Below are 19,454 nucleotides of genomic sequence, written 5' to 3'. Positions count from 1 at the left end.
GCAACCCTCCCCAAACACCCAACACATGGAGCATCAGAATCCTGACAATTTTATTTGGGCACATGACCCCCCTGAAATAAACTGCCTTTCCCAGCCTCCTTTGCCATGAACGCTAAGAGTAAGTCCTTGGGCGTCACATCTCTGTAGACATGCCCGGAGGAACATTCAGGAAGCCTAGAAAAGAGAGGCGCTGGCAAGCCCTGGGCGCAGAAGAAATCTAAAAGGGCTTGGTCCTTCTCTAATGGTGTCATACAAATAGAACGTCAAGCCCCAATCGTATCTGCCATGCAAGGAATTTGTTGAGGAATTTGTTTCTCTCCTGTCACCTGTTGTCTTTTGTTGTTGTTGTTCTGTATAATTAAACTTAATTCTAACTTATAGGTCAGACCATCATAAGAGAGGCTGGAGACCGGATAAATACTCTTCTGACCTCCTTGCAGCTAAAGGACATTAGCTAGGCCCAATCCTAGCCAGTGATGCATAAGGGGAGAAGCTTGGAGGAACTTCTGGGAAATACTTTTCTCCCCCGATGAAAACCAAAACAAAGCACATGGAAACAGGTGCATGGTACAGCACTCCCTGGCCACCCACACTTGGCAGCCTATGATCTGCTTTTGGCTTCAGCAAATGAAGATGTGACTTTGGAGCTGTGGCAACCCTGCTACAATCATGAGGCGGTCAGCTAACTGAGGTGAGAGAGTGCAGAAGTCTCCCTCACAGCCCCCAGACCTTGCACTCTACTCCAGGGAAGGGTCTCTGCGTTAAACTGTTTTCCTGTCACCTGCAGCCTCTCGCCACAGCCGTGTGGGGACAATGCACGGAGGCAAAGTGAAAAACAAACAAACAAACAAACACATCATCTTCGGAAAATCTGGAGGCGATGAAGCCTGCTACTGAAACCTGGCGAAGGAAATGACTGGGTTTGTGTTAGATGGCCCTGCAGGCAAGCTACAGAAACTCCAACCAAGTTAGACAACGATGAACAAGAAATGAGCTGGACAGGGCCGCAGGTGGCTCACGCCTGTAATCCTAGCTACTCAGGAGGCTGAGATCTGAGGATCGCTGTTCGAAGCCAGCCCGGGCAGGAAAGTCCATGAGACTCTTATTTCCGATTAACCGCCAAAAAGCCAGAAGTGGAGCCGTGGCTCAAGTGGTAGAGCGCCAGCCTTGATGGGAAAATCTAAGGGGCAACGCCCAGGCTCTGAGTTCAAGCCCCAGGACTGGCACACGAGCGCGTGTGCGCGTAAACACACATGAACGCACACACGCACACACGTGCGCGCGCGCGCGGCCAACTTCCCGTGTGGACACCACCTTGGGAATCGGCGCCCCGCTGCTGTCGATCGTTCTGGAATCCAGTCTCAGGTCTCAGGCTGCGGGCAGCTCAGACCCAACCCCCAACCCGGCTTCTCCCGGGCTCTCCCCGCACCGGCCTCGGCTGCGCGGCCTCCCCCAGCCGAGTGGGGCCTGGCCGGGCCGTGCTGCGTTCCCTGCATCCCTGCAAATCCTCGTGCCCGCCCTCCTGCCGCCCTGCGCCGCGTGGCCTCCCGGGCCGGTGACACCGGGCCTCCTCCACCGTCCCTGCGCGAGTCTAACCGGAGCCGCGCCCCGCGCACACCGCCCGCGTCCCGGCCTCTCGCTTCGGCCTCCCGGTCCGGCCGCCCCTGGGCGCCGTCCTCCTGCCCCGCCAAGGTGCCCCAGCCGCGCCGGGCCTCCTCCGTCCCCGGCCGCCGGGGTCGCCCCGTCTCCACCGCTGCTGGACGCGCGAGTCGTGGGTCAGACTCGACGGTTGCAAAATGGCAAAAGGGAGAGGCCCGGGCCGCGGGGGGTCGGGGGGCCGCGGGGTCCTGGCGGGCCTCGGCCCCCCACGGCCTCCCAGTACCGCGCTCCCTCCCCGCCCCCCGCGCCCCAGGGACGCCTCGTCCCGCGGGCCTGGAGCTGGGCGGCGCGGAGGGCGCGGCCGGGCGCGACCCGGACCGGGCCGCGCGGGCGGGGAGGCGGGGGGCGGGGCGGCCTCCTGCGTCCTTATTTCTGCCCGCGCGGCCGCCGCCCGCCGCGATCCCGGTCGGCGAGCACCCCGCGTCCATGCAGCCCCGCCGGCAGCCGCCGCCCGCGCCCGGGGCCAGGGCCCCGCGCCCCGCCGGCCCGGGGCTCGCGCTGCTGTTGTGGCTCGTCCTCCAGGGGGCGGCGGCGGCCCCCGCGGGGCCCGCGGAAGATCCCGGGGCTCCCCAGGCCGTGGGGCTCCCGCGTGGGATCCTGCAGCAGGCGGCGCGCGCCGCGCTGCACTTCTTCAACTTCCGCGCCGCCTCGCCCAGCGCGCTGCGAGTGCTGGGCGCCGTGCACGAGGGCCGCGCGCGGGTGAGTGCGCGTGCACGCGGGAGTGTGCGCGTGCACGCAGGGGCCGCGCGCGCTGCGAGTGCTGGGCGCCTTGCACGAGGGCCGCGCGCGGGTGAGTGCGCGTGCACGCGGGGCTGCGCGCGCTGTGAGTCTGGGCACCGTGCACGCGGGGCCAGGCACGGGTGAGTGTGCGTGCACGCAGGGGCTGCGCGCGCTGCGAGTGCTGGGCACCGTGCACGAGGGCCGCGCGCGGGAGTGTGCGCGTGCCCGCAGGGGCTGCGCGCGCTGCAAGTGCTGGGCGCCGTGCACGCGGGGCCAGGCGCGGGTGAGTGCGCGTGCACGCGGGGCCGCGCGCGCTGCGAGTGCTGGGCGCCATGCGCGCGGGCCGCTGTCACCTGCGAGCACACCGCGCAGCCCCGGCGCCGCGTCTGTAGAGCCCAGGCGGTGGAGGGCGCGCGGGTGCGCAGGGTCTGCAGCAAGCAGGAGCTTCTCTCTGGCTTTCACGCCGCCCTAGGTTTTGTCCTAGTCAGGGCTCTTGACGGTCCCGAACCTGGGAGCGAGATTCTGGAGAAACTGAGGCACGGGCCCCGAAGACCGGGCTCAGCCTTGCCCCAGGTGCCCTCAGGGTGGGCGACGCGCGTGTGGCTCCACCCAAGTCTTTCCCGGATCTCCCAGTCCGCCCGGCCCAGCCCGCGGCCAGCCACGTGTCCAGCCGCAGGCCGCCCGCTGGGGCAGGCTGCTGCCGCCGGGGCAGGGGGCAAGGGCTGCGGACTCGGTGGTAGAAGTGTGCCCAGGGCTGGGCAGGGACCTTCCAAGCGCTGGCATCTGCCTCATCCAACCCGCCCGAGGGCAGGGGCTTAGATTCTCGCGCGTGGAAGGCGAACGTGACCGCCCTGGCTTGGTGGTGTTTCGCGAGACCCCGCCCGGGTCTGGTTCACACGCGTGGAGCTGCATCGCTGCCTCCACCGCATTACACGGGTTAGATAGAGAATCGCAGGATCCCCAACTCGCGCCCCTAAAGCCCATGGACACGGAGCCTTGCGGAGTGAAGAGCTGGTGAGATCCTCACCGAGACTGCCCCCATCTGGCGCCAGATAGACGGGGACCGGCTGCTCCACGCTCTGCCTTGCTTCTTTGCATGCTTCTTCCTGCGCCTATCATGGTTAAATTTACTGAATGATTGAACCGAATTGTTCCCAGGAAAAGGCCACCTGCTCTTGTTGCATGTTTTTAACCATCATTGTTGTCCAGGGATTAAAAAAAGATTTACTAGTTCAGCAGAAAGGCAGGAAAGACAGCTTGAGAACTGTCCACAAAGATGACCTCCCCTAGCCTAAGAGAGGCCCTGAAGCCCCCCACCTGGGTATGGAGAGGTTTGTGGGGGAGTGGGGCGGGGTTCCCTGGCTTGGGTAAAGCACTGACTTTTCAAATTACAAGGATGTCTCTTCCTTCCAAGACCAGTTAAGAAATCACAGAATGAATTGGCGCTGGTGGCTCGTGCCTGTCACCCTAGCTAATCAGGGCTGATCTGAGGATCAAGGTTCAAAGTCAGCCCGTGAGACTCCAACAAGCCAGCACAACGCTCGCTGCCAGCGGAGCTGTTACTGCAATGGTAGAGCGCCAGCCTTGAGTGACAAAGCTAAGTGAGAGCTTGAGTTGAAGAAAAAAAAATGAGCCAGAGGGCAGCCTGTCCATCCATCCATCTGTCCGCCGTCCCCCTGAGCACGTGGTGCTAGGCCCTGGGCTGCTAATGCGCAGGTGCAGCAGGCTCCCTGCGAAGGCAGGCGTGGGTGAGGCCGCCCTGCAAGAAGCACCCGGGCCCCGGAGGGGGTGGCGCTTCCTTGGCTTCGGCTGCACGGGCTGTGGAAGCTGTGGCAGCCCCGGCGCGCAGGGGGTGCATTGGGGTTCGTGTTTGCACCAGGCTATCCGTCATCCAGGACAGATCCGTCATCCAGGGGCTGGCCCCTGGCAGGAGGAGCTCGAGGAGCTGGAGGAGCTGTGCGGGCCCCTCCTCGCACTCCGGCCCGCACACTCCTTTGAAAAAAGGCAGGCTGGGACTGCGGCCTACCACTGCGTTATGAAACCAGGTTCCGCAGGATCCGTGTCGGGGTGCTGGTGAAGGGACCCTCACACCCGCCAGGCCTCAGCCGGACCACTGGGCTGCAACCCAGCTGCAATGGAATGATCTGGGTACAAACCGTGCAAGGCAATTGTGAAAGCAATTCCAAATACATATGCACGAGCAGCCGGGCCACGTGAGGTCAGACCTTGCTGCTGCAGAGAAAGGAAGGAAGGAAGGAAGGAAGGAAGGAAGGAAGGAAGGAAGGAAGGAAGGAAGGAAGGAAGGAAGGAAAGAAGGAAGGAAGGAAGAAAGAAAGAAGAAAGAAAGAGAAAGAAAGGAAGAAAGAAAAAGGAAGAAAGAAAGCGGAAGAAAGAAAAAAGAAAGAAAGAAAGAGAGCAGTGAATCAAATGAGATTTAAGACTCCGCCTGAGAGCTGCGGGCCGGGCAGCGCGCGGGAAGCCGGCGGAGCTGGGCCGGGTCTGCGCAGCTTGCCCTCGGGTTTGGAGGTTTGCTGCGCCCGGCGGCGCCCTCTTTCCTCGGGCCTGGCCCCGCTCTTCTCCATTGCCAAGCCCGGGGCCGCAGTCGGAGCCTGGGAAGTTTGGGGTGCGCGGGGCGCACGGGCCACGCTCTATGCGGCGCCCCCCACACCCTGGAGCGACGGGTTCAAGGACGTCCAGCGCTCAACGCTGGTGCGCCCGAGCGCCCAGCGCGCCTACTGGACCCGCGCACGCACGCGCACAGCGCGCACCCTGCGGCGTCCATTTTCCGTGGTGGACAGTGGCGCGCACAAGGCCGGCTCTCCTCGGGACGGGACGGGAGCGCAGCGCAGCGAGGCCGGAGGCCGGCGGGGCTTGTGTGTGCGGGGAGCAAGGTCAGGAGGCGGCGCGGGAGGAAGGTGCTCGAGGGGGCGGGCGCGGGGGCCTCCACGCGGGGCGCGCGCACCGCAGCCAGCGAGCGTTTGGCCTCCCCGTGCGGTTGCCCGGCAGGAAAGTCGGGTCTAAAAGAGATCGTGGTGCCGCTGCTTCAGACCAACGTGTGCGGCCACGTCCAGGGCAACGCCCGGGCACATGTCCAGCTAGATGGTGACGCGAGGGCGGCCAGTCCTCCCACAGATCTGCCTTCCTTCCCCTCGTTATGGACGGGGCGCGATTCCCACCCCGCATGCGTGCATCTGCTGCTGAGTGGGGTCCCAGGTCCGGGACGGGCTTCCCCTGCATCCTCAGCCTCCCAGCTTCTGCCAGCCACGGCACCACAGGTTCGAGGCCAACCTCCCCGCTCCAAAGCCAGCCTGCAGCTGCAGGGCTGGGTGGACAGGCACTCCTGGAGCGGGGCCACCTCCCGCGATCCCCTCCCAGTAGCATGGGGTAGGGGGGTGTCCACCGTCCCCGCATGACTGGCAGAACCCCTGGGCAGTGCGGAATCCAGGGGTGCTCACCACCCCCTCCCCAGCCACTGGCCCAGCACAGAACACGGCCACGCTGTCTCCTCTCACATCTCACTGGTGCCGGTGTCCTGCATCCCTACTTACCTGTCCTCTGCTCCCACCTGGGCTGCTCTGCCCAGCCTCTGGCAGCCTCTCCCAGGGTGCAAGACATCACAACTCACCTCTTAGCTGTACTGGCCAAGGGCACTGCTAGGGGCACACTTGTTTGGTTTTATACTGGTCCTGGGGCTTGAAGCTCAGGGCCTCAGGCTTTTAGGCACAGCCACTTGGGCCACAGCTCCACTTCTGGCTTTTTGCCAGTTAATTGAAGATTGAGTCTCATGAACTTTCTTGCTCTAGCTGGCTTCGAACAGTGATCCGCAGATGTCAGCCTCCTGAGTAGCTGGGATTACAGGTGTGAGCCACAGGTGCCCAATTTAAGGCCAAGTTCTCAATATTTGTTTAATAAAATGAAGCGAGTAGAAGAGTCACTTCCACTGGGACATTTAGAGCAGAAGCCATTCCCTGCCCTTCCAGCAGGATAGAAGACCAATGGGTCAGGTCTCCTTACACCTGGCCTCTTCTTCCTCCTCATTCCCAGCCCAGAACTGCCCTGGTCCTTGTCCCTCTGGCATCCTAAGGTCAAGAATTCATGCCCAGACTTGGCTGAACAGAGGTTCACACACAGTACCCATCACCTCCTCCACCATGAACACAACATGGCTGTGTCTACTTCCCTCCTTGGCCTCCATTGTTGGGCCTCACCAGAACTAGCTGACTTCTGGTTTGTTCTGTTTTGATTTTCACAGAAACTATTTGCTTTGTCGGGCCTGAAAGAAGGAATGTCCAATAGGATCATCTCAGGGTCTAATGTGATACCCTGTGGCATTCTCCTGTTGAGAGCATCAGAACAGCCAGCAATTTTTATTTGCAAATGAGTTGCGGCCAACAAAGCCTGAGTCATCAAAGTAACCTTAAAAATGAAGCACTTGCTTTTCCTGGAACCGTGTGCCATTTATATTTTCCTATCAAATACCAAGTCACATGGGGAGGAGCCTGAGTAGCAGACCAGAGGTTCCCAAATAGCAAAGGGGGGGCGGGGGCAAAGCCTCCTTCCCATACATGCACTTTGTGGTCCTTTATGCAGCCAGTGGTGGTTTGTGGCTTCATGAGGACAGCTCAGCCAGCTTTCTCCCAGACAGTGTCCAAGGTCTCGTTTGGAGTAAGCTGAAAGGGAGACCTGTTTGTAAAATGTGCTCTGAGAATAAGTAAATATCTATTCTCTGTCTTTGATCTCAGCTCCTTGGGTTTAAGGCACCCTGTATTTCAATGACTCTACCCAATATACATGGTAGTGTCTAATGGAGAGTTCAGACGCATCCTGGAGGCAAAATACTTGGCTCCATTCACTTGTAATAGCTTTGTGTGTTAGAACACACAACTCTTAGTGGACAGTAAGATACAACCTCAGAGCACGTGGCTTCAACTTCCTGCTGCAGACATATGGACCCATTGTGGCAGTAAGATCAACCTGGGCAAAAAGCTCACCAGGCCCCATCTCAACCAGTAACTCGCTGGGCATGGAGGCCTGTCATCCACAGTCATGGGATGCATAAACAGGGAAAGTGCCATCCCCGCCAGGCCTGGCATCTGTGCAAGATCTTTACCAAGCAATGACAAAGACGGAAAGCGCAGAGGTGTGGCTGAAGGGCAGATTGCCTGCCTAGCAAGTGTAAGGACCAGAGTTCAAATCCTAAGCCAGCCCCCTGCCAACTGAGGCTTTCCAGGATCTGCACCAGCAGCACCCCAGCTTTCCAGACCACCCTCTCTCCATCTTCACCATTGTCCTGGGGTCCTTGGGCCTCATGCCCTATACCCCACACTTCAGCCTGGCTTACACAGACAACTGTTTCCACACTAGGAGCAGGAAACATCTGGAAAGATGTTTGTTCAGTGTCCTTGTATCTCCCAGTATCTCCCAGTGCTGGGCAGAGGAGGGGATGAGGAGAGACCAGTGTGCACATGTGCATTTGGTAAACAAAGCGGAGCATCAGCTGATGCCAGTAGACGTCAGAAGACTAAGCGTGACTCATGCATGCAGTGCTCCCGAGCTCCCGGCTCCCAGAGCATCTGTATATTTACTCGTGTGTATTTATGTGTGTGGACATTCGCTGCATAAACAAGCTTCTGGATTCAGTTCACCCTCTCCAGTTTCTGTACTAGGATTGGGTAATATCTGATCTATTTAAAATAACATAACCCTGTTTAATTCTGTGTCCCTAGGCCAAAACTCAAAGGAAGCTGATGTTTATAGAGTCTAATTTAATCAAGATGGTATGAAATAACCTCAGCTTCATGCACCCAAAGTTCCTTCTACTCCTTTCTACTGACTGATTATTTTACTGTCTTAAAAAATGGCAAATAATACAAAGTTTTCCTAAGTAGTTGAAGTGTTCAATGGGGTGCAGTGGCTCATGCCTTTAATCCTAGCTGTTCAGGGGGATTGAGGTTCAAAGCAAAAAGCTTTTGCTATCTCATCACAACCAATTTTAAAAAAACATTGGCTGTGACGGCATATACCTATCATCCAAGTTAAGTGAGAAGCTTAAATAGGATTACAGTCCAGGCTGGTTCAGAAATAAATGAAAACCCTGATTTGAAAAATAGGAGTTGCCAGGAGCTGAATGAATCAACCTGTAATCCTAGCTCATTGAGGAGGCCGAGCCCTGGAGATGAAGGGTTGAGCTTGGAGCTAGCCTAGACAAAAAAGCCAAACCACCTCTGGCCCAATCAACCAACAAGAAGAAAGGTGGGCAGAAGGCATGATTCAAGTGGTAGAGCACCAGCCTTGTGCATATAAACTGAGGGTCTGTGCCCAGGCCCTGAGCGTAAGCCCCAGTACAGGCGCACACACACACACACACACACACACACACACACACACACACACACACACAGTTTCAAGTTCTAGCAGAGCCCATAAGGTGTGCACTTCAGTGTTGTCATCTTCCCACAGACCAAAGATCCGGCTGCCAGTTCTACCCTGCATCTGCCTTGTGTGCCTCCTTAGTCTTTGTCCCTACCCCAGATCCAGGTGCTTCCACACTGACCTTGAGAACTCAGCTTAGAGGTCACCTCATCCTGGCCACTGCCTGGGTCCACCGTGCTTTTCCCTTTTCACTCACCGCCCCTGCACATGCCGTGCGTACGCCGTCTCTTTCCCATTGGAGCAAAGAAATCACATGGGCGAGCCTGCTTTGCTTAAGGATGTGCCAGGCATCCAGGTTGGGCCCTGGAGAGGCCTGGACATAGACATAGACATTTTGCCTCCTCCCTCGGTACAGCACCCCCATTACCCCCCAGTGAGTAAATGTCAGGCCAGCGACCACAAAGGCATGCTCAGACCAAATCTGAGCTCTCCGAGTCCTGAACACGCCCGGGTACCGAATTTATTCAGGTATACGTGCCGTGACTGCCGTGTGCATGCTTTCCCAAGAGGGCCTCTGTTCACAGAGCCTCTACACTGCTAAGATTTGGTTTCTGTATTTCAGGTGGACCCCCAAAAAGGATGTAAGGTTGAGCTGGTATTCAGCACGGAGAGCTACAACCTGGAGGTGAGCCGTGCTTATGCGCAGTCTGCACAGTGAGTTACCCGCACCACAGGCTTTGCTCCGAGCTTCTTTCTTTTCTGCTGGGTTTCCTGTTTCATTTCAAGAGCCGCCGAGCGGAGCGGGGCCGGAGAGTGAGATGCATGGCCTTCCATGTTTGCCTGAGAGCCACCTACCCATTGTCACCTCCTCCTCCAGGGTCCTGGGAGAGAATGTCACAGTGCCTTTGCCGTCCCTACCAGTCACAGTGACTCACTCTCAAATGCCATCGTGCGCTTATTCTTGTCGCCGGCTGCCATTTCAGGTTTGCAGGCCCCTGAGGGCGAGCAAACCAGGCAGTGGCACCTGCCTAGGGCACTTGGTCTCGTGCTGCGTCCGCCAAGTCACCTTAGGCTTTGCCAAGATGCCTCTAATGATGTTTTCAAGAAGAAAGTAAACAGAAAACTCTGGAAGTGAGGGCAGATGAGCCGTGTGGGGGCGGGCCTAGCACGAGTGGGCCCCGCCTGTGTTTTCCGGTGGTCCAAGGAGCTTGGGGTGGGTGGTACAGGGCAAAAGCAGGACTGGGATGGGAGGGTCTCATAGAGGAAGGACCCCAAGGGCATAGCATGACTGTTAAGCCCAGGCCTCCCGGAAGACAGTCCCGGAGCTGGGAAACAAGGTCCACACAGCCAGCAGTGCTCTCGGACTCTGCTGTCTTTTGTTGCTTTTGTTTGTGTTTGTGCTGGTCCTGGGGCTGGAACACAGGGCTTTATGCTAGCCCCTAGCTTTTTCACTCAAGACAGGCACTGTACCACTTGAACCACCCCTCTACTTCCAGCTTTTAGCTGGTTAGTTGGAGATGAGAGTCTTGGGGATTGTTCTGCTTGGACTGATCTTGAACTGCGATCTTCCGATCTCAGCCTCCAGAGTAGCTAGGATTGCAAGGATGTGCCACTAGCGCCCAGTTATGGTTCTTTTTATTTTAATAGCCCCAAGAATTAAAAGTTTCTTAAAGGACTTTCTGGAGATGAAGGATGTTTCTTTCACCTTCAGAGCTGCTTTGACAGGAGGTATTTGGGGGAGCAAAATGGGGTGACACAATCGCTGGCTCTTTCTTCTCTTGCTGAGGGCTGGCTGATTTCAGTGGAGGCAGAACAAGGTCTGTGATGCCTGCAGGCTGCCTCCCCCCAGCCTAGGCTGTCGCCCCCTAATGTACCCCAGAAGTTCCCTCCCATCCAAAACACATCGCAGGGAGAAAGTGCCCATTGAAAAGCCAGGTCTTTGAGCCTTTTCAGTGAATCTGTCGTGTGAGTGTATTAAGTCATTCAACCTTGATTACTATTTGTTTCTCTGTGGGTTGTTTCTTTTACCATCTGGCAGCTGTTAAGCTGTGACACCATCCCATTGAAACGACAATTCAACTGCGTTATTATGGTTTTTAAAAGACTTAATCAGCCCATATTAATTGTACAAAAGGATTTCATTGAGGCATTTCCATACTGGTGTATGATATACTTTGATCAAATTCACTCCTTCTATTAATCTTTCTGATTCTCCTTCCCCCAGACAATGCTCATACATATGTATAACGTATTTCAATCATGTTCACTCATGTTCACTTTCCCCTCCCTTCCTCTCCCTCTCATTCCTTTCTTCCCTCAGTCTTCCCTTTATTCCTGTCATTAAATGCATACATAATGACTTGGTTACTAGCCTGCACCCCACAAATGAGAGAAAATGTTTAGTGTTGGTCCTTCTGAGCTCGTTTTGTCTCCATCAACATGATAATCTCAGAGTTTCATTGTTTTTTGTGGCTGAGTAATACTCCATTCATACACGCACACACCCATATCACATTTCCTTTATTGTTAACCAACTGCATTTATTTATTTATTTTGGGTACTGGACTTGAACTCAGGGCTTGGGTGATGTCTCTAGGCTTCTTTTTGCTCAAGGCAAGGCCTCTACCACTTAAGCCAGAGCTCTATTTCTTTTTGTGTGTGTCTGGGGTGGAGGGAGGGTAATTTATTGGCTATAAGAATATGGTAGAACTTTCCTGCCTGCGCTGGCTTTGCACCATAACTAGGATTACAGGTTTTAACCACCCGTGCCTGGCTAACCAATCACATTTCACTAGGGGATCCTGATAAGGAGCCCAGGGCTGGGTTTGGGCAGGTAGGGCCAGACCAGTGGCCTTGACCTTCCCATTCTGGGCCTACATTGGTGGCTTGGGGGAATGCCTTTCTCCAGGCCCAGGTTTCAAGTCTAGGAATATGGGACACGTGGTGGACAGCTGCTGTCCTGGCGGTGACTCACAGTATGGTGTGCTGAGGGGGTCCCATGACTCCATACTGGAGGTAGAGGGGGCCTGGCCGGGCCGCATTCATCCATCCATCTGGGCAGCCACTGGGAGGGAAGGTACTGTGGACTTAGTAGTTGTGCTCAGCAGAAAGTACTCAAGCCCTGGCTTGCGAGCCTCGGGGACAGCGCGGTGTCCTAATGTCCCCACCTCAGGCCTTAGAGCTGGACCGGGAGGAGGGGGCTCCTCAGACATCACAATCCCAGTTCCCTCTTGGAGTTTGTGAGCCGGAAGCCCCACATCGAGGGCCCACAGAGGAGCAAGCCCACTCCCAGCCCTGCTGGGCGCGGGCCTCAGGCCCAGCTTTCTGAGCTGAGCACCAGCGAACATGATGAGTGTGGAGGTCGCTGGTATCCAGTTCAGATGCCACAGCCAAGCTCTGCAACGCAAAGCCACAACCGGGCACCAGGGCAGGGGCCATGCGCAGAGAACAGCCTTCATGCAATCGTGTGCACATGAGGGTGTGTGTCTGTGTGCATGTGCATGTGCGTGTGTGTGTGTGTGTGTGTGTGTGTGTGTGTGTGTGTGTAGCTGGGCGGAGCAGATAAAGTGCTTTCCTGCTTAATTCCAAGATGTTTTATTTCAGGCAGGTGAAGATCATTTGGGGAAATGCTCGGCTCAAGTGTTTTTCAAGAACCAGAAACCCAGACCAGCCATCAATGTGACCTGCACGCGGCTCTTGGGGAAGGAGAAACGGCGGCAGGAGGACTACCGGCTCTACACACAGCTGAAGCAGCTGCAGAGCCCCTTCCGCGGCAGCCTGCCTGGTGCGTACGGGGCTGGGACGCCTGCACCTGGGAAGTATTTCCAACTCTTCAAATGGTGCTAGCCTGGTGCTGTGGCTCACGCCTGTCTTCCCAGCTTCTTGGGGAGCTGAGATTGGGAGGATTGTGGTTTGAGGCCACCCTGATGAACACAACTCACCACCGCATCTCATCCACTAGAAAGCGAGATACGGGGTACACAGTTAATGTGGGGTGCACACTGGATGTGGGGAGCACACTAGATACAGGGAGGCCACTAGATGCACAGTGTACACAAGGAGCATGCTAGATGCAGGGTGCAACCCTAGATGTGGGGGGCACATTGTATGAGGGGTGCACACTAGATACGGGGCATGCTAGATACAGGGAGCACACTCTGTGTGGAGTACACATTAGATGCAGGGTGCACACTGGATGTGGGGAGCACACTAGGTGTGTGCAGCTCCCTGGGAAGTGCAAGGAGGAAGAGCAGAGTGGTTGTGAGCCTAGGTGCACAGGAGAGGCCGTCCCAAACATAACAATAGCCAGCCAAGCTGGGAGCCTGGCATAAGAGGCACACTGCCAGGGACAAGGCCCTGGGTTCAAACCCAGCACCTCCAAAACCGCAAGAGATCGTTAAACAGAGCACCGAGGTACCACAGGACTCCAGTGGCAGCTGTCCCCGCCTCTCCATCCCCCTCCCCCCATTCCCCCTGGAGAAGGGGGGCACAGGAGAGCCATGCCTCCCCACACTAGTGGGCATGCATGCAGGGGATGGCAGTTTCTAGAGCCCCTGGTGAGGGCCTTGCACACCGGAGACAAGATGCCTCCAGGGCAGTGCTGGGGTTGGGGGGGGTCAGCCCCCTGCCTGGGGCTGTGCCTGGGGCCTGTTGATTTCATTTGGGGCCAGTGGCTAATGGAGCATGGTGCCAGCTCTCATAGACCGGCCCTGCCCTCTGCCGAGAGGCAGCCTGCTCCAGGCAGAGCTCATTTGTCCCTACTCACAGTCCTGCCCGGGCTCGGCACTTACTGGCAAATCCAATTTCCAAAACCACAGAAGTCATCTGAGGACTGGTGCTGGGATGAAGCCTGACATCTGACAACAGCAGCACTCAGTCCTACCCCGCCCCAGCCGCTCACTTCCCTCATGTGCCCAGACCCCCCAAGACCCCAACCAACCCACGTCTACACAGGGGGGGGGGGGAGCTCCCGCTCTCTGCTCCCCGACTTATGGACACTGACAGAATGTTCTCAAAAGCCTAGAGGTTGAAGGCTGCTCTTTGCATCTTTGAGGTCCAGAGCCTTGGCTGGCTCTCACCCTAATAGTTCTCTGACAACTCAGATCGGTGCCAAAGAATGAAGGGAAGCGATTCTCAGCCTCACACGGCGCAGGCCGTGTTTATTCTGAGCCCCAAGTGGGCTCGGCGATCTGTGGCTATCGGGGGCCTTTCCCCCCTTTCATTTGGGAAATAGGGCACCATTCTGCAAGGCACCAATTTAGAACCCCACGGGGCCTTTTCTCTATAAATACTTGCTACAAGATGGGTAGGTTTTGGACCCTTTTCAGTAGAGGCTGGAGAACTTGCTGAGTTCATGAGTACCAGGCCCTCTCCGAGCTGTCTGTAAACAGTCAAACTTAATCTGGCTACCAAGACACTTCACCAAGTCTTTTTTCATCGCCAGAACGTACTGTTCTGTTCTCACTGGGAATTCAGCAGACACCCAGGGCTTCGACTGACAGGCTGTCTCTGTATTCAAGACTATTCAGTTAAAAAGATTTAGTTTTTCGGAGCATGGGCAGCTCATGCCTGGAATCCTAGCTACTCAGGTGGCTGAAATCACAACTCTAAGCCAGCCTGGACAGAAAAGTCCTCAGGATACCAAGTGTGCACCTGTAATCTCAGCTATGATAGGAAGCCTAAAACAGGCGGATCAAAGTCCAAGCATACTCCAGGCACCGGTAGCTCACTCCTATAATCCTAGCTACTCAGGAAGCTGAGATCTGAGGATCATGGTTCAGAGCCAGCCCAGGGCAGGAACATCCGTGAGACTCCGATAAACCATTAGAAAAGCAGAAGTGATGCTGTGGCTCAATAGTAGAGTGCTCGCCTTGAGCTGAAGAGCTAAGGGACAGTGCCCAGGCCCAGAGTTCAAGCCCCACAATGGGAGGTAGGGGGTGGGTCAAGCAAACATCTGGGCAGGAAGTGAGACCCTGTCTCAAAAATAACTAAGAATACAAATCCTGTTTGCTGATTTAAAAAAGACAGCAGATCAAAAATCAATGCCATAGGAAAACCCCATCCCATTTCCTGTTGGTGAGGGGGCTGGCGCCCATGCTCTGGTGGGGAAGGACAGCACCGGACACCCAGAAGTAATGCTGTGCACCCTGATTCCTGCCTGACCCGTGGGGCGTGCGAAGAGCAACCTCATCAATGATGCGTCTCACAGAAGTAAACATCACACGCAGCCAGCCAATCCCTGGACAACAGGTTTACTAAGAGACAAGCAGAAGCCTGCGGTCTCACAGAAACAGATCTGAGTCACAGCCTTGCTTCAGGAGAGATGGTCTCATCTGGTTCCATGTCACACTTCATCACCAAAGCTTCTGAAATCTTGATGGTAGTGGGGTTTGAACTTGGGGCCTCATACTTACTAGACAGATGCTTTACTGACGAACCATGCCTCCAGCTGTAACTAATGAGCTGTTGTCTGAAAGCGTGCCTTGGTAACAATGTGCTTTGTTTTCTCATTCTCAGACAGTCACGGGAGAATTGAGGCATCGCTGCGACCCCTCTGGGACTTGGCCTTTCTTGGCAGCTCTTACGTGATGTGGGAAAAGACAACCCAGTTTTCACAGTACTACTTGGCCCAGCTCAGGAGCGTGAACCAGTGGGTAAGAATACGAACACCAACCAGGGCCCTGGTTAGGAAACAAATGGCCTTCCTAGCTCCGGGGCATCTCATTCAACAAGTATTAGATGCCTGCAGTACCAGGCAGGCGTTGATTTAGGACAGGATGCAACGATGAATGAAACACAGTTTGCTGCCTTCACTGACAGTAATTCTCAAGGAAGAAGAAAGGCAATGAAAGCTGAGTGCTAGTGGCTCACACCTGTAATCCTAGCTACTCAGGAGGCTGAGATCTGAGGATCACAGTTCTGAGGAGCCAGGGCAAAAAAGTGTGAGAGACTTTTATCTCCAATTAGCCACACCTGGGTGTGACTCAGGTGGTAGAGTGCCAGCCCTGAATGGAAAAGCCAAGTGAGAGCACAAGGTTCTGAGTTCAAGTCCCAGTACACACACACACGTGTATCAATGGTGGCACCCCAATGGAGAAAAATGAAGCAGGGAGAAGGGAACATGGGTCCTGGTAGAATGACACTCGCGTAGTCTCAGGCTAGTCTTAGGCTAATCTCGGGGAGACCCTGGATCGGAAGCCAGGGTTATGGCTGGTAGGTGGCCCTGGCCCCATCAGGAAGGGAATTTCACAGAGGAGATGGAGGCAGCCATCGGATAATTGGAGAAAGGCTGAGCAGCTGAGCCTGTCCGATGAGAGACACCGGAGGATCCAGAGGGGATCTGGCTAGGAGGGGCTCGTTTTTTAACCTCCTCCAGGGCTCTTACAAGGTCACTGTGGCTGCCTTGTGGACTACTAAGCTATAGGGGGAGCAGGACAGGAAATGCAGGCACAGAACAGGAGGTGTAGGCAGCAGGACAGGAAGTGTAGGCCCAGGACAGGAAATGCAGGCCCAGGACAGGAAGTGCAGGCAGACTAGGCCAGGGTACCAGTGGAGAGTTTGGATTCTGATAGCTGGGAATAGATGTTCAGGGGTGAGGTATGGATCTGAGAAAAGCTCAAGTTGATATAGCAGCAAAGGGGGGCGGGACACTGCCTGTGGGGGGGTGGAGGGAGAGGTTACATCACAGAGCCTCTGCACCAGACCCTCAGTCACGCCCCTAGCACTGCAGGGCATAAAGAATTAACAAAAGCACCCTTGACAGAAAATACAGGAAAGAGAAAAACCGCAGTGGGGATTTGGCTTAAGCTAGGAGCAAAATGGATAGAAATCAAGTAAACAAAAGATGAGTACGATGACAGACATAGATGTAGTGTTCAAATCTGTGTGGCATGGCTTGGTGTGGCACCCATGAAGGAAAGGGTGTGGAGTTAGGCTGGGTGAGCCTTGATCGTCTCTCTCTAGCTGTAACCTTACCTACCCTGCAGGTAAACCAAGCTCATGATCTCCATACCACACAGGTTCAGGCACCTAGCCCTCATCCTGCCTTTTCTTGGATCCTTTATTTTCTTGTGCTGGTCCTGGGGCTTGAACTCAGGGCCTGGGCATCAACCCTTACCTTTTTTACTCAAGGATGGTACCCTACCACTAGTGCCACATCTCCACCTCTGGCCTTTTGGTAGAGATTAGCGTTTCAAGGTCTTTCCTGCCTGGGCTGGCGTTGAACCAAGATCTTCAGATCTCAGCCTCCTGAGTAGCTAGGAGGATGGGCGTGAGCTGGTCTGGTACGAGGTGCTCAGGGACAGCCTGAAGTGTTCACGAAGTAACCAGGTCTTGGAGGATGTGAAGGTACTCCTTCATCCCCTCTGGCTTCCGTCACACCTAGAAATACCATGAAGTGCTGAAGACATTTAGCCAGATTTCCACATATAACTCAGTGATGAAACCGAAATAAGAATCTATGGCTTTGTTTTGATGGGGAAGCAGCAGCCACAGGGCGTCTGTGCTGCCTGAAGTCTGTCATCAGGACCCAGCTCCCAGCCACCACACCCCCCTGCATCTGTGGTCCTAATGCTTGTTTCCTTGTTCCAGAAAATGAGTGGTGACGCCGTCGATTTTGATTACACCGTTCTACTTCATGAATTCCCAACACAGGTAATGTACAGCGTGGTTTGTGGAACTGTTCCTCCCTTACAGATTGTGTGGGTTGTAACACCAAGATCTTTCTTTGCTAGGAAATCCTGCCCTGTCGCATTCGTTTAATCTGGTACCCAGGCAAGCCACTGAAAGTTAAGTACCAATGTCAGGAGCTCCAGACCCCAGAAGAAGCGTCTGGAACGGTGGAGGGATCGGCTGTGGCACCGACAGAACTGATTCATCTCTAAAGATTACAAAATGGCCTGCTTCTACTGGATTCTGTCTAGGACAACTCTAGCAGTGTAACTCGTTATTCAGTATAGGAGCTATGGGCTAGCAGTCTGTGGTTGAGGAAACATGTGATGGGCAGTCGCTGGTCGGCTTCTGGCTGCCACCTGGCAGTGCGTGTCCCAGTCTCTGCCGGCCTCTGAGTAAACCAGTGGTCAACACGGCCCTTGGAGTTCAGAGCCAACATACAAAGTCTAGCCAGCCAGCATGTAGTTTTCAAAGTGGCTTCACCTCTGAGCTTCTCATTATTTTAAAGATCGTACTGGCTTTAGGTTGCTAAATTGCTCAGTATATCTATCTCCAAGCTAGGAGCTAGAGGCTCACCCCTGTGATCCTAGCTACTCAGGAGGCTGAGTAATGAGACTCTTATCTCCAATTAACCACCAGAAAACTGGAAATGGGCTGTGGCTCCAAGTGGTAGAGCACTAGCCTTGAGCAGAGAGCTCAGGGACAGCACCTAGGCCGAGTTCAAGCCCCACGACCAAAAATGTATAAAATGCAATAACACTTAAACAGTATTTAAGAAATTTTTACTATATTTCATTACTTTAGCAAGTGTTCCTTTTAAAATTGATACCTACTTTAAAATAAACGTTTCTAAATAAGAAATGTATTTGTGGAGAATTACATGCATGGGTGGGTGAGATGTGTGATTGGAATTAAGTGTCTACTGCTTGCTTCAAATCTTATGGGGTGCCCACAGGTAGGGGGTGAAGACACGCCTGGATCAAAGTGCACCACATTTCCACAATTTTTAATGGTATATAAGGACAACTAGGATCCGGTGTTTGGCTTGAGTAAATTATAAAAGCAAATGTAAGGTGCCTTAATCAAATCCTGTGAGAACTCCAGGCAGGAGCCAGCCAGGAAATGTTGCCAGCACTTGACTCTTGACATTATTATAATTTAATGGAACACTCAAATCCTTTGGCTAGGCTCCCTGGCCAGTAATTGATTAGGAGCACTAACTTTAAAATTCAACTAAGTGCAGATACATTTTGACAGGGTGCTGGGCCGTGTGCTCTGGGCTGCAAATGCTCTTGGGGCACAATGTGCCCCACCCCGCTGACCTGGCTGTTTACGTGCCTTACCTGTCTTGTGCTTCTGTCCAACTTCCCAGCAAGTATTACATTGCACACCGCTAGTGGATAAGTACAGTTTCTCCTGATGACTTATCACCGTTGTCAAGTCAAACTGTCTTGCGCCAAGCCAGGGCCAACAGGTCATACCTGTAATCGAGCTACTCAGGCGGCTGGGACTTGGGAGACTGATGTTTAAAGCCAGACTGGGCAGAAGAATCTGAGACTCTATCTCCAAGTTAGCAGCAAAACGACAGACTGGAGTGTGGCTCAAATGGTAGAGCACTAGTTGTGAGCAAGAAAGCCAAGCCAAGAGGTCAAGGTCCAAGGTTACCACCCAATTGGAAAAAAAAAAAATCTTGTCAATTATCTTAAGTGGGGTATTTTTTAATATGTATTTTTTAACCTGTATTGTTAGAGAGCAGGAAATACTTTTTAGACATAGACACTTAACAAAATATAGCAGTATATATAAAGCACTATAATATGTAATATAAATAAGGTTTGGGCACTGTCCCTGAGCAATTTTGCTCAAGACTAATGTTCTACCCTTTGAACCACAACCCCACTTTTGGTTTTCTGGTGGTTAATTGGAGATGGGTCTCACAGACTTTCCAGCCCCAGCTGGCTTTGAATCTTGATCCTCAGCTCTCAGCCTCCTAAGGAGTAGCTAGTTTAAGGGTCTGAGCCACCATCACCCAG

General features: G+C 54.5%; 1 protein-coding gene across 1 annotated transcript; it reads left to right on the top strand.

The window, feature by feature from the left end:
- The first annotated feature begins 2,049 nt into the window (after positions 1-2,049).
- Positions 2,050-18,049, top strand: Rarres1 (retinoic acid receptor responder 1). Its single transcript, XM_042685643.1, has 6 exons — positions 2,050-2,358; positions 9,374-9,436; positions 12,355-12,535; positions 15,268-15,404; positions 17,341-17,403; positions 17,484-18,049. Exons 1-6 carry the CDS (start codon positions 2,086-2,088, stop codon positions 17,631-17,633), a joined length of 867 nt encoding a protein of 288 aa, XP_042541577.1. The 5' UTR covers positions 2,050-2,085; the 3' UTR covers positions 17,634-18,049.
- The last annotated feature ends 1,405 nt before the right edge of the window (positions 18,050-19,454 follow it).

Source organism: Dipodomys spectabilis, unplaced genomic scaffold, assembly GCF_019054845.1.
Source record: "Dipodomys spectabilis isolate Male_0828 unplaced genomic scaffold, ASM1905484v1 ptg000095l, whole genome shotgun sequence".
Lineage (NCBI taxonomy): Eukaryota > Metazoa > Chordata > Mammalia > Rodentia > Heteromyidae > Dipodomys > Dipodomys spectabilis.
Note: the sequence above shows the minus strand (reverse complement) of the source record. Positions and strands in the feature narration are given on the sequence as shown.